Source organism: Culex pipiens, chromosome 3 (assembly GCF_016801865.2).
Source record: "Culex pipiens pallens isolate TS chromosome 3, TS_CPP_V2, whole genome shotgun sequence".
Taxonomy (NCBI): domain Eukaryota; kingdom Metazoa; phylum Arthropoda; class Insecta; order Diptera; family Culicidae; genus Culex; species Culex pipiens.
In genome coordinates, this window is record NC_068939.1 from 174423156 (window position 1) to 174436076 (window position 12921).

The 12921-nt window shown below is 43.7% G+C and overlaps 1 protein-coding gene across 2 annotated transcripts; it reads left to right on the forward strand.

Moving 5' to 3' along the window:
- Nucleotides 1-6946: 6946 nt before the first annotated feature.
- Nucleotides 6947-12660, forward strand: LOC120427911 (uncharacterized protein CG7065-like). 2 transcript variants are annotated; one of them, XM_052710339.1, is made up of 4 exons: nt 6953-7081; nt 7924-8322; nt 8714-8975; nt 9036-12660. In XM_052710339.1, exons 2-4 carry the CDS (start codon nt 8260-8262, stop codon nt 12473-12475), a joined length of 3765 nt encoding a protein of 1254 aa, XP_052566299.1. In that variant the 5' UTR covers nt 6953-7081; nt 7924-8259; the 3' UTR covers nt 12476-12660. The 2 variants fall into 2 exon arrangements, with proteins under 2 accessions (XP_039448785.1, XP_052566299.1); XM_039592851.2 differs by lacking the exon at nt 7924-8322 and having other exon boundaries at nt 6947-7081.
- Nucleotides 12661-12921: the final 261 nt, after the last annotated feature.

A 12921-nucleotide genomic window follows, 5' to 3' on the forward strand; every position in this document is an offset into this window, starting at 1 on the left:
TTTTTTATTTAACTTTTTAACACAAAAACTTAATTTGCAAAAAACACTATTTTTAATTTTTTTTATTTTTTGATATGTTTTAGAGGACATAAAATGCCAACTTTTCAGAAATTTTCAGGTTGTGCAAAAAATCATTGACCGAGTTATGAATTTTTTAATCAATACTGATTTTTTTAAAAAATCGAAATTTTGGTCGCAAATATTTTTCAACTTCATTTTTCGATGTAAAATTGAATTTGCAATCAAAAAGTACTTTAGTGAAATTTTGATAAAGTGCACCGTTTTCAAGTTATGGCCATTTTTATGTAACTTTTTTTCAAATAGTCGCAGTTTTTCATTTTTTAAAATTAGTGCACATGTTTGTCCACTTTTGAAAAAAATATTTTTGAAAAGCTGAGAAAATTCTCTATATTTTGCTTCATCGGGCTTTGTTGATACGACCTTTAGTTGCTGAGATATTGCAATGCAAAGGTTTAAAAACAGGAAAATTTATGTTTTCTAAGTCTCACCCAAACAGCCCAGGGACTGCGCCAGTCGCATTTATTTTAAATAAATATAATTGAATTGTTAAAAAAAAAAGAAAAAGGTAAAACTTGGCCAAACTATGGTAACAGAGGCCAGTTAGTTTAATAAACAAAAAAAAAAATCGAAATTTTGGTCGCAAAAATTTTTCAACTTCATTTTTCGATGTAAAATTGAATTTGAAATCAAAAAGTACTTTAGTGAAATTTTGATAAAGTGCACCGTTTTCAAGTTATAGCCATTTTTATGTAACTTTTTTTCAAATAGTCGCAGTTTTTCATTTTTTAAAATTGGTGCACACTTTTGAAAAAAATATTTTTGAAAAGCTGAGAAAATTCTCTATATTTTCCTTCATCGGGCTTTGTTGATACGACCTTTAGTTGCTGAGATATTGCAATGCAAAGGTTTAAAAACAGGAAAATTTATGTTTTCTAAGTCTCACCCAAACAGCCCACCATTTTTTAATGTCGATATCTCAGCAGCTAATGGTCCGATTTTCAATGATAAAATATGAAACATTTGTGAAATTTTCCGATATTTTCAAAAAAAATATTTTCAAAATTTTTAAATCAAGACTAACATTTTAAAAGGGCGTAATATTCAATGTTTGGCCTTTTTGAAATGTTAGTCTTGATTTGAAAATTTTGAAAATATTGTTTTCGAAAAGATCGGAAAATTTCACAAATGTTTCATATTTTATCATTGAAAATCGGACCATTAGTTTAGATATCGACATTGAAAAATTGTGGGCTGTTTGGGTGAGACTTAGAAAACATAAATTTTCCTGTTTTTAAACATATGCATGGCAATATCTCAGCAACTAAAGGTCGTATCAACAAAGCCCGATGAAGCAAAATATAGAGAATTTTCTCAGCTTTTCAAAAATATTTTTTCCAAAAGTGTGCAAACATCGACGGTAACATTTCAAAAGGCATTATGTACATTTTGACACTTTCTGGGTTATTGTATATTCTGAAAGTACTTCTAATAAGCTACCTCTCCACCAAAAATGAGCAAAAGTTACTTCAGTAAAGTCTGTTTAATCATGATTTTAAATAAAGTAACATAAACAAAATCTCTGCCATCAGCAGTCCCTGTTTATATAGCCCTGTCAACCTGTCAAACAAAAGGCTACATAAACCTCGTGACGAAAAAAAAGCAACATGAAAAAAGCGCCATGTACATTCGGCGAAGAAAAACGAATCATAACAAAGCGCCCCCCTCAGTGACAGCAGGGTGATATCGACGTTGGTGATTTCAAAAGAAGTTATGTTTGTTTTTCTCAAATAAAATTACGGAAATAATGTTTTATTGAATATGGATGATCAAGTATCAACAAAAGCAACGTTTTTCATCGTTTCTTATCATTAGAACATCTTATTTTGCTTTTATATAAATATGGTAATTGAAAATGAATGCTCAACATTCAAATGCGTTTTTCTCAAAACGCATGGTTTGTACATGATGCTTTTTGAAATGTTGGCATCGACATGTGCACTAATTTTAAAAAATGAAAAACTGCGACTATTTTGAAAAAAGTTACATAAAAATGGCTATAACTTGAAAACGGTACACTTTATCAAAATTTCACTAAACTACTTTTTGATTGTGTGATGTTAGTGGGTCTCGTGGCGCAGGGGTAGCGGCTTCGGCTGCCGATCCCGATGATGCTATGAGACGCGGGTTCGATTCCCGCCTTATCCACTGAGCTTCTATCGGATGGTGAAGTAAAACGTCGGTCCCGGTTTCTCCTGTCTCGTCAGAGGCGCTGGAGCAGAAATCCCACGTTAGAGGAAGGCCATGCCCCGGGGGGCGTAGTGCCAATAGTTTCGTTTTACTTTTTGATTGCAAATTCAATTTTACATCTAAAAATGAAGTTGAAAAATTTTTGCGACCAAAATTTCAATTTTTTGAAAAAATCAGTATTGATTAAAAAATTCATAACACGGTCAATGATTTTTTGCACAACCTGGAAATTTCTGAAAAGTTGGCATTTTATGTCCTCTAAAACATATCAAAAAATAAAAAAAATTAAAAATAGTGTTTTTTTGCAAATCAAGTTTTAGTGTTAAAAAGTTAAATAAAAAAATCACCAAATTTTTTTTACCGTGTATTATTTTTTTCCAGTGTAGTCCGTATCCATACCTATAACTTTGCCGAAGACACCAAATCGATCAAAAAATTCCTTCAAAAGATACAGATTTTTGAATTTTCATACATCATTTTTGTATGGTCAGCTGCCAAATTTGTATGGAAAATTATATGGACAAACTAATGATGCAAAATGGCTTCTTTTGGCATACCGAAGGCACCAAAAAAGTTTCTTATTTTCAGTCGGATTAAAAAATACAAAAAAAAATCGAATGACCGAAATCCTAGAGAACTGCTCAGGTGTCAAAAAAAGCCCCAAGAAATCGTTCCCTCTCTTTTGTTTTGCTGTTTGTAAAGCCATTTCTTGACCCCTTTTCTTAAGAGGTGCGTATTGGACCCTAAACGTGCCAATCATTAAAACCATGATAAAAAAGAATACAAGATAATAAATTAATTCAATGATCATTCATACATATAAACAAGAAAACAAGTTTATTTAGGTGGAGTCAAAATAGACTTGTTTAAGAAAATTAGGAAGCAGCAGGCCTGGCCGAATGGTTATGCTCCCATCTGCTCCAACCTTCCATCGGATGTAGAAGTAAAACGTCGATCCCGGATTGGGAGTCGTCTCCTTGCTATAAAGACTAACAACACGCCAAACCAAGCCTGCTCGGGTGAAATCGCTGGCGGCAGTTGGACTCGCAATCCAAAGGTCGTCAGTTCGAACACTCGAGTGGAAGGTTCCTTAGAGTAGAAAGAGGTTTGGGTTCTCGCCAACCCCCCTGGCCAATGGACTTGTAGGTTCGATATTTTTTGAACTCGTGGTTTCAAGCTTTGGACAGCTGTCAGTCGTTTCAATTAACGATTTTGGATTCGTTCATTCCTAGGTGCATTTGAATGCAGTTCGTCCTAGAGTTTGTCGCATTAGCGAGTTCACTTTATAACCAAATTGTCAGATTTTTTTAAGTTTTAGATTTAAAGGATTTTAAGTTTCAAGATTCTTAGAATTTTGGTTATTCATTTTTTTGTTCTCTTAATTTTAATCTTTACATTGTTTTACATTTTTAAATTTTGATATTTTTTTAGTTTCTCAAATCTTAAAATTTGTAATTGAATAGATTTTGTGATGATGTGATCTTAGTCTCGATTTTAATAGATTTTAGATTTTAGATTTTAGATTTTAGATTTTGGATTTTAGATTTTAGATTTTAGATTTTAGATTTTAGATTTTAGATTTTAGATTTTAGATTTTAGATTTTAGATTTTAGATTTTAGATTTTAGATTTTAGATTTTAGATTTTAGATTTTAGATTTTAGATTTTAGATTTTAGATTTTAGATTTTAGATTTTAGATTTTAGATTTTAGATTTTAGATTTTAGATTTTAGATTTTAGATTTTAGATTTTAGATTTTAGATTTTAGATTTTAGATTTTAGATTTTAGATTTTAGATTTTAGATTTTAGATTTTAGATTTTAGATTTTAGATTTTAGATTTTAGATTTTAGATTTTAGATTTTAGATTTTAGATTTTAGATTTTAGATTTTAGATTTTAGATTTTAGATTTTAGATTTTAGATTTTAGATTTTAGATTTTAGATTTTAGATTTTAGATTTTAGATTTTAGATTTTAGATTTTAGATTTTAGATTTTAGATTTTAGATTTTAGATTTTAGATTTTAGATTTTAGATTTTCATCGGGACTGGCAACACCAGCCAGCAACAGTCAACTGTTCGGAGCTCCTCAAACTTTTCGATTTTTTCGCCGTAATTAACAGTGTTTACCCGCGAGTTTGCTGCTCCAGCATGCCAAGGGCCGGCCGTGGCCGTGGCAGTTCGAGTGCGGCCTCGAAAAACCCGCGAAGTTCATCTACCGGCAGAGTGCAGAAAGGTAAACATACCAACGCCGCATCGACCGCCATCGCGCACGGGAGCGTGCCCGGTGACGTCACCGATCCTTCTTTTTTACACGTGTCATACCGTCCACGTGAGTCCCCAGTACGGACGAGACAATCGACCCGGGCATCCGGAAGTACCTCCGACCAGCAGCAGCAGCAGCAGTCCACCAGCACTACGACAACAACCACTTCCAACGTTCCCACCAGCAACGAATTTGAGATGCTGAGTGGAGAAGAAAACAACACCGCCAGTGACAGCAGCAGTGCTGGCGACGACGATGACGATGATGAACTTGCGCGCAAGCAAGGAAAGCAGAAAAAGTGTAACTCTCCGAAGGAACGACGACCACCTCCAATTTTTGTTTTGGATACGTTGGCGGACGATGTTGACGAGTTGCTTGAGGGACTCCAATATTGTCTCAAAATTAGCAAAGCTTCTGTGCAAGTGATTACGCATAAAAAACAGAATTTCGACTTGGTAGTGAAGAAGTTGAAGTTGCGAAACTTCAAATTCTTCACATTTGACCCAGCAGAGAAGGTCCCAGTGAAGATCGTCCTTCAGGGATATCCGGACCGCCCGATCTCCGACCTGGAAGAACACCTGTCGGGCGTCAAGGTTAAGCCTCGAGAGGTTAAGGTGCTCTCGAAATCGACAACGGTGACAGGTACGTACACATTGTACCTCCTGTACTTCGATCGTGGGTCGGTCAAAATCCAGGACCTACGGCAGATCAAAGCACTGGACGGCTTCTTCGTGACGTGGCGATTCTACACGAAGAATCCGACCGACGCAGCGCAATGCCACCGCTGTCAAAAATTCGGACACGGTTCAAGAAACTGTAATCTTCCGCCCCGGTGCGTTAAGTGCGGTGAGACCCACTTCACCGAAAGGTGCAATCTTCCGCGGAAAGACCAGCTGGGGGAAAACGCCCAGCAGCACAAAGCGCGCGTCAAGTGCGCGAACTGTGGTGGAAACCACACGGCGAATTTCCGTGGCTGTGCCGCGCGGAAAAAGTACCTCGAGAAGCAGGACAAGAAGAAGAAAGCGCCAGCGTCCCGCCAACCTCCAAAGACTTCGAGCACGAACGCTGCAGCAGCTGGCGGCGGAGCGGTTCCATCGACCAACCCAGCGTTCCCTCCCGGTTGGGGAGGTTCGTACGCTAGAGTAGCCGCTTCTGGGAGCGGTACTTCACCGGGACAAGTAGACGTTACCGGAGATGATCTCTTCACGCTTCCCGAGTTTTTCGCTCTTGCTGGAGAGATGCTCACGCGCTTTCGTGCCTGCCGGAACAAGGCAGAACAATTCCAAGCTCTGAGTGAGCTTATGATGAAGTATATCTACAACGGATAAGCTGCCTTGTGCAGCGAAGTTTTTCGACGCCAAAAGACAAAACAAACTGTGATCTAGTTTTAAGCTTTTCTATCTCTATCCTTTTCCTTAGCAAATTTAGAAGGTTTTTTTAAAATAATTTTTCCTTGTGTTGGCAAATCCATTGTTAGAATATCCAATTACATCAAAATGAACTATAGTACATACAAATCATAGTTGAAAGGTACTCCAAAACTCTATTAGGTTATAAGAATTACGAAATTGTGAATTGATTATTTACTAATAAAAACTAATTGAATTGAATTGAATTGATTTTAGATTTTAGATTTTAGATTTTAGATTTTAGATTTTAGATTTTAGATTTTAGATTTTAGATTTTAGATTTTAGATTTTAGATTTTAGATTTTAGATTTTAGATTTTAGATTTTAGATTTTAGATTTTAGATTTTAGATTTTAGATTTTAGATTTTAGATTTTAGATTTTAAATTTTAGATTTTAGATTTTGGATTTTAGATTTTAGCTTTTAGTTTTTAGATTTTAGATTTTACGCAAGTTTTTTTAAATTTCTCGAGTTTTTAGGATCTCAGCAAACTTTTAATACACACTGCAACCTTTTTTTGAAAAGTCAAACAGTTTTTATTAGAGAGCCAGGAGCTTATTAGAGAACGGTATCTCAAACCAATAGTACCAATCGAAGCACGAGAACTGTCAAACGTAGGTACCAATCGAGCAAAATCCTTTGTCTTATGCTCGATTGGTACCTCCGTTTGACAGTTCTCGTGCTTCGATTGGTACTTTTGGTTTGAGATGACTGTTCTCTAATAAGCTCCAGGCTCTCTAGTTTTTATTATTTCATGTTTGAAATGAATAAATGTACGTGTACCCAGAAAACTTAATTTGAATTCTGAAACGGAATTCAATTCGAAACAAATTGCGAATTCTGTATTAAACGCAACTATCGGTTATTTCGTTTGAAATCAAATTCGTATACGATTCGAATCGATTTCCGTTTCAGAAATTGAATTGAGTGACCTAGTTAAGTAGACCATAATTTGCAGCCTCTACTGTAAAGTCCATCAATCATCCTTTCTGGCAACACTGCCGAACCGGTTCAACTTTCTGTTTGCAAGCGCGTCGATCCGCATCTGTCAAAAATTTTCACCGTCACCGGGACTTGCAGGTGTAACTTTCAGTGCTCCAATTTAATTCGAATTAATCGCCGAAAAAAGTGCCGATTTGAGGTAAGTTCTGTTTCATTACAATCTTTAAGTGACACTCTTTCAGGAAAACGTGAAATTCGTGCGGCGAAACATCAATATGGGTGCTTAAATTCGATTTTAAGTTACCTTCGCTCGCGGGTAGCCACGATTCAATCGTAATGGCGGCCGTGCTGGCCAAAATGGTGCTACGCCCCGGGGCGTAAAGCATTGTTTTGGGCTGGTTTCTTGGTTGAGTGGCTAGGGCTGAGGGGGGGTTGTTTATGTTGATTTGGTGGGTGGGGGAAAACCGACAGTAATGTCGGTTTGGAAAGTTTTTTTTTTATTCTGGTGTTAAACTAAAAAAACAAAATTGCATTATAAGTACATACATAGTTAGTTTATTTAAGTTCGTTAAATTAATCTATCCTGGTTTTGCTTAATGCTAAAATGTGTCATCTTTTTGTTAACCAAACAATTGTAACATTTGAAATTTTATTCCAAAAACATTTTTAAAAGTAAAAATTTTGCAAAACTCAAGCATTAGAATTTTCGGAGATGTCTGGATAAACCAACTCTTGCTGTAACCAAGTTCAAGTGGTTTGTTGTTTCTTCAGTTGTGAAACTAAGTTCAATTGAATAAGTTAGAACAAGTTAAGCAACCAACAACAAAGGTATTATTCGTGCCCTCCGGGTGAACCAGTTTGGTAAGTATGAGAGTGAGAAGACAGCGGAAATTTATAACAGTGCCCATTATCAGAGATTCCCAATTGTAATTGAAGACATTTCTATTGATTCAATAAAAATTAGTAATTCTACAGCCAACAAACCTATCAAGTGTTCAAATTGTAACAGTTTACCCTCTTTTGCTTCTTCTTCCCCTACAGATCATCCAAAACCAAAAATACATTGAAAAGTTGATTCGCGATTAATCAAGTTAAAACAAAAAAAAAACAATTCTTTGAAAACGGTGAAACGACTCCGTTTCGGGTTTTCTCTGCGTATTAAAAAGGTTGCTGGGTGTAAAAGGTAACCAACGGTTCAGAGCCCGACTGCTATCCGGTTCTGATCCGCGCGCGCGCCCTTCCCAGTTTGCAACCCCAAACCCAAACTCGCGCCTAGTGAATCGTGATTCGTGAGTGAATTGCCAAGTGCGTGTGCGTGTTATCCATCGGTACGCGTGAGGAGGACGACCACAGCTTGGAAGACCGCTGCGCTGCGCGATGGGAGACAACGGCGATCTGAAGGAAGCGGGCAACGGATCGCTGGACGCGGCCCAAACGCAGGTAGCTAACGTTCCTTTTTTGGGGGGGTGGTCTTGATTCGCATTCGATCATGGTTCTTCTCTTCTATTTCTGTTTCTGTAGTTCTTTGTAGTCTAGCTGCGAAGCAGGCAGGTAGGTTCCGGGGCAAGGACACCATCGGGTCATAATGCTGGAAGGCAAGGAACGAGCGTACTAGTGAAAGTGTGATTGTGAAGTGAAGTGAAATAGTTTCAGTCAAAATTTGTTCTTTCAACTCAACTCTTCAGTCTCTTTTTTGTCAAACCTGTCTTTCTGTTAGTGATAACGTTCAAGTGGCAGTGCAAATTAAGTGAATTCTTGAAGCAAATGGAACCCTTAAAACTTCAAAATCGTCAAAGTTGCTAACAACCCCCTCTCTCCTCTCTTCCCACAGCCGGAGATCGACTTTGAGAACCACCAGCTCGGGACGACGGTGAAGCTCTCCGATGGCACCGAGGGACGCATCTTTAGCCGCGGAGCGCGCAACAAGGATGGCCACCTCACGTACACGTGCCACCTGTGTATGGTGGTCAACCTGCCAGGGGAGCGCGTCATGCTTACGCACATCGCCGGCCGGAAGCACCAGAACCGGCTGAGCCACCCGGTCATCGATGCGGACACGTTCCGGAAGATTTCCGCGCCCAAGACGAACAAGAGTGAGTGAGAGTGAGTAGCTTGTAACGGACTTGTATAACTTTCTGTCTCTTTCTCAACAGTCCAAATGCACATCGCACCGGGCGAGCCCGTTCCGCCCGGCATGGAGAACGAGGTGAAGCCGGTGGCCGAGCTGCAGGCCACGATCGACCGCTTCAGGGAGGGCCCCATGGTGGGGCTGGAGTACGTGATGGAGCTGACGTCGCCGAGTCTGCGCGAGCCGAGCTACCACTGCGTGCTGTGCGACAAGAAGGGCGACCCGCGCACGATCATCGTGCACATCACGAGCTACATCCACCGGAGCAAGTTCCTGGAAAAGCACTACCCGACCGCGATCAACGAGTTGGCGCAGTGGCGCGGCCAGAAGGGCTGCAAGGACGTGATCGCTCGCGTCATCCAGACGGTGTGCGAAGCGATCGAGGACCACCACGGCCGGATGACGCCGAACGTGCACGAGGTGAGCGACTACAACCGCAACAAGACCAAGTACCTGCAGGAGGTGCTGTTCGAGAAGCACTTTGACGAGCGAACTGGGCCCAAGTTTGTGGAGGTGATCGACAAGAAGGCACTGCAGGAGCAGTTGCTCGGGCCGGGAGAGGCACCTATCGTGGGTGAACGGGTCGTCCGTGATCCATCGCCGCCGGTGGTTCCGGCGCCGATCGGTCAGCGAAAGCCCAAGCCGGCTCGTGCAGACCGCAAGAGTTTGGACTCGATCTCCAGCATGGACTCGGTGCAGAGCATCTCCTCCAGTGAGTCCAAGGGAAACCGCCCGCCCGGCGATAACCGCATTCGTCCGTTGGCAAAAACCTTCGACGATCGTAACCCGATTCGTGTCGAGCAGGCTCGTCTGACCAACCGTCGGCGTAGTCCGCTGCCGTTCCGCCGACAATCCCCGCCCTTCCGTCGAGTCGGCGCCAGTCCCGTTCGCAACACACGATTCAATCGCCGCTCGCGCAGTCCTCCGCCGAGACGTCGCTCGAGGAGCCCACTGCGAAGACGCAGTCCCGCAGGCCGGCACGATCGTTCCCCCTTGCGCTTCAACGACCGCAGGTCGCAATCTCCCAGCAAGGACAAGCAGCGCAGCACGCTACCAACGCCCAAGCAGTTGGCCCTGCAAGCGTCCGAAATCGCCCACGAACGGTACAAGTGGGAAAAGTACCGCTGCTCGCTGGAGATCGCCACGGCCCAAATCGACAAAATCTTCAAGGAGCACGAAAAGAACCCGGAGAAGCATCCGCTCTACCCGGAGGAGTGGAAAATGTTCTGGAACCGGCGCTACAAGGAGCTGCAGAACGAGAAGAAGGACCCGTCCAAGCACGACTTCAAGCCCGAGTGGATCCAGTTCTGGACGAAGCGCATGAAGGAACTCCGCGACGAGGAGGTCGAGAAGAAAAAGATCGAAATTCGCACCAAGTTGAACCTTCCCAGCGAGGACTCGGAGAAGACCGACGCACTCAAGGAGCAGTACACGGTCAAGGTGACGAAGAAGAAGAAGGAACGCTCGGTCGAACCCATCGAATCGGACGAGGACGAGGAGGTGCGACAGAAACCGGCCCGAGCCGTTCGCCGCTCGCGAAGCCCAATCAGCGATGAAGAACGATCGCGGCACAGCCGCCGCGAGCATCGCTCACCAAAACCTGCGTCCCGTCCGCGCAGATCGCGCAGTCCCATCAGCGATGAAGATCGTGGGTCGCGCCGGCGTGACTTCAGCAGCCGCGATCGCGAACGCGATCGTCCTGGATCGTTCCACCGGGGACCGGGCTTTGGCGATCAGCACGACTACGACGAGTGGGCCAAGACGTACTACGGGAACAACAAGAAGGTGTTTGTGCGCGAGGAGTTTGACAACTACAACTCCGGGACGCTTTCGTTCGTGGCGGTTTGCCGGCTGCTGACCGCCCTCGAGGAATATCTGGGAAGTTTGGGCCCTCGCGTGATCGACCTGCTTGCGAAGGCACTCGCGCTGGAAAAGGTGAAGGCCAACTCGGCCGATGAACTGCTGCTCAACGAGGACAACTCGATGTTCCTGGAAACGGTCAAGGAAAAGCTCAAGGGATGTCTGATGGCGGAACTGCTCGAGCCTCAGATGATTGCGCCGGTCAAGAAGGCGATCCGCAACATTGCCAGTTTGCTGCACGAAGCTTCCAAGAAGGAGAAACCCGCTGAACCGGTTGTTGATGATCCGCTGCCAATTTCCGGACCGCCACACACGCCAGGTGGTGTTGACAAGGCTGCAATTGCTCAAAAGCTGGCCGCCGCGCTCGTTGCCCAGGGTAAAACCGACTTTACCAGCGCGGAACTCGAAGAACTGATCAACGTGTACGTCGCCATGGCGGAAGCCTCAAAGGACAAGGAAAAACCCGTCACCACCAGCACCTTCTTGAACGACGTGGCCGGACCTTCCAAACAAGCCCCACCCCCGTCAGCCGGTCCAAGTCGTCGCCGCGTCGAGGAACCGGCCGACAACACCGAGGCAAACGCCCTCGAGGGACTCACCGACTCGGACCTGCAAACGTTGCTGCAAAACTTCAAGGACCTCTCCAACGAGGAGCAGCTGCACCTGATTTCGCACCTCAAAAAGCTCGAAAAGACGGACCCGGTCCGCGTGGAAAAGCTCCGCCGGTACGTCAACCTGGACGACAAGCCCCAGTCCCGCCGCAACGACGATTACTACCCGGAGGATGACGACCAGTACAACGACAACGACATTCCGGACTTTGACAACGACGACGACGTCGGCCGGTTCGAGGACAACGCCAACAACTTCAACCCCCGACGAAACCTCAACCAACCCACCCAGATCAAGTCGCTCGTCTCCGGAAGCTACGAAGACGACGAGCACGATCCGTCCGCGTACGCCAAACCCGCGTTCGTCGACTCCGAGGAGGAAGACTACTCGTACGACGACGTCGTCCGCGCCGCCTCCAAAAACGTCGTTCCCCCTCCCCAGCACAGCAACAGCAACAGCCTGCAAGGTCCCCCGCCCCAAGCCGGTCGCATCCGCGTCGCCGACTTTGGCATCGACCAGCACGACAGCAACTCCAACTTTTCCCAGCGCAACCAACCGTCCGATCCCACCCTGGACGCGGCCAACATCGTCGCCAACCTGATGGGCACGCTCGCAGCCAAAAACTCCTCCGACGCCGCCCGCCAATCCTACTCCGCACCCAACCCCACCTCCAACCCCGCCAGCACCTACCAGAGCATTTACGCGGGGCTGGGGCCGAACGGGAAGCCGCTGAGTGCGACCAACAACTTTATGACCCAGCAGCGGCCCCAGTTTGCGCCCATTCAGACGGCGAACACCAGCTTGAACAGCATGCCTTTTTACTACCAGCAGCAGATGAGGGCGCAACAGCAGATGCAGCAGCAGACTCAGCAGCAGCAACAGCCGGGTTCGTACGGAGGGTACGGAGCAGGGCAGCCGCAACAACAGCCGCAGCAGCAGAATCCTGCCGGTGGTGGACAGTTTCAGGGTTATGGTGGAAACAATTATTACTAGAAGGGAAGTGCTTGTTTTCTTCAGGATTGAGATTAAGAAGACGCGCTTGTTCCGCTCCGCTACAGTTTTTAAGTGAAATCAGATTTAGAATATTCCACAATATCGCAAAGCAATTGCATACACAAATTTATCTCAATGAATGAATAAAATGATTATGAATGTATGTAAAACAACTCTAGAGTTTTTTTTATAAAAAAGGTCCTATAAGCTATTGTTTTTCATTTGTTTATAGGACTTTAAAAAAAAAACTAGAACTTTTTTTATATTGAAACAAAGAAATTCCACAAAGAAATCCTGTTACGGTCCATGTTCCCTGTTTCCAACCTATCGAGCTGGCATACGAAGAAAGTTGGAGTACAACACGTCGCCTTCAAAACGGCCTTATTCGGGGGCGAGAGATTTGTCCCCTCGCGTTGTGAGGTCATGCCAGGAGCCGTTGACACCTC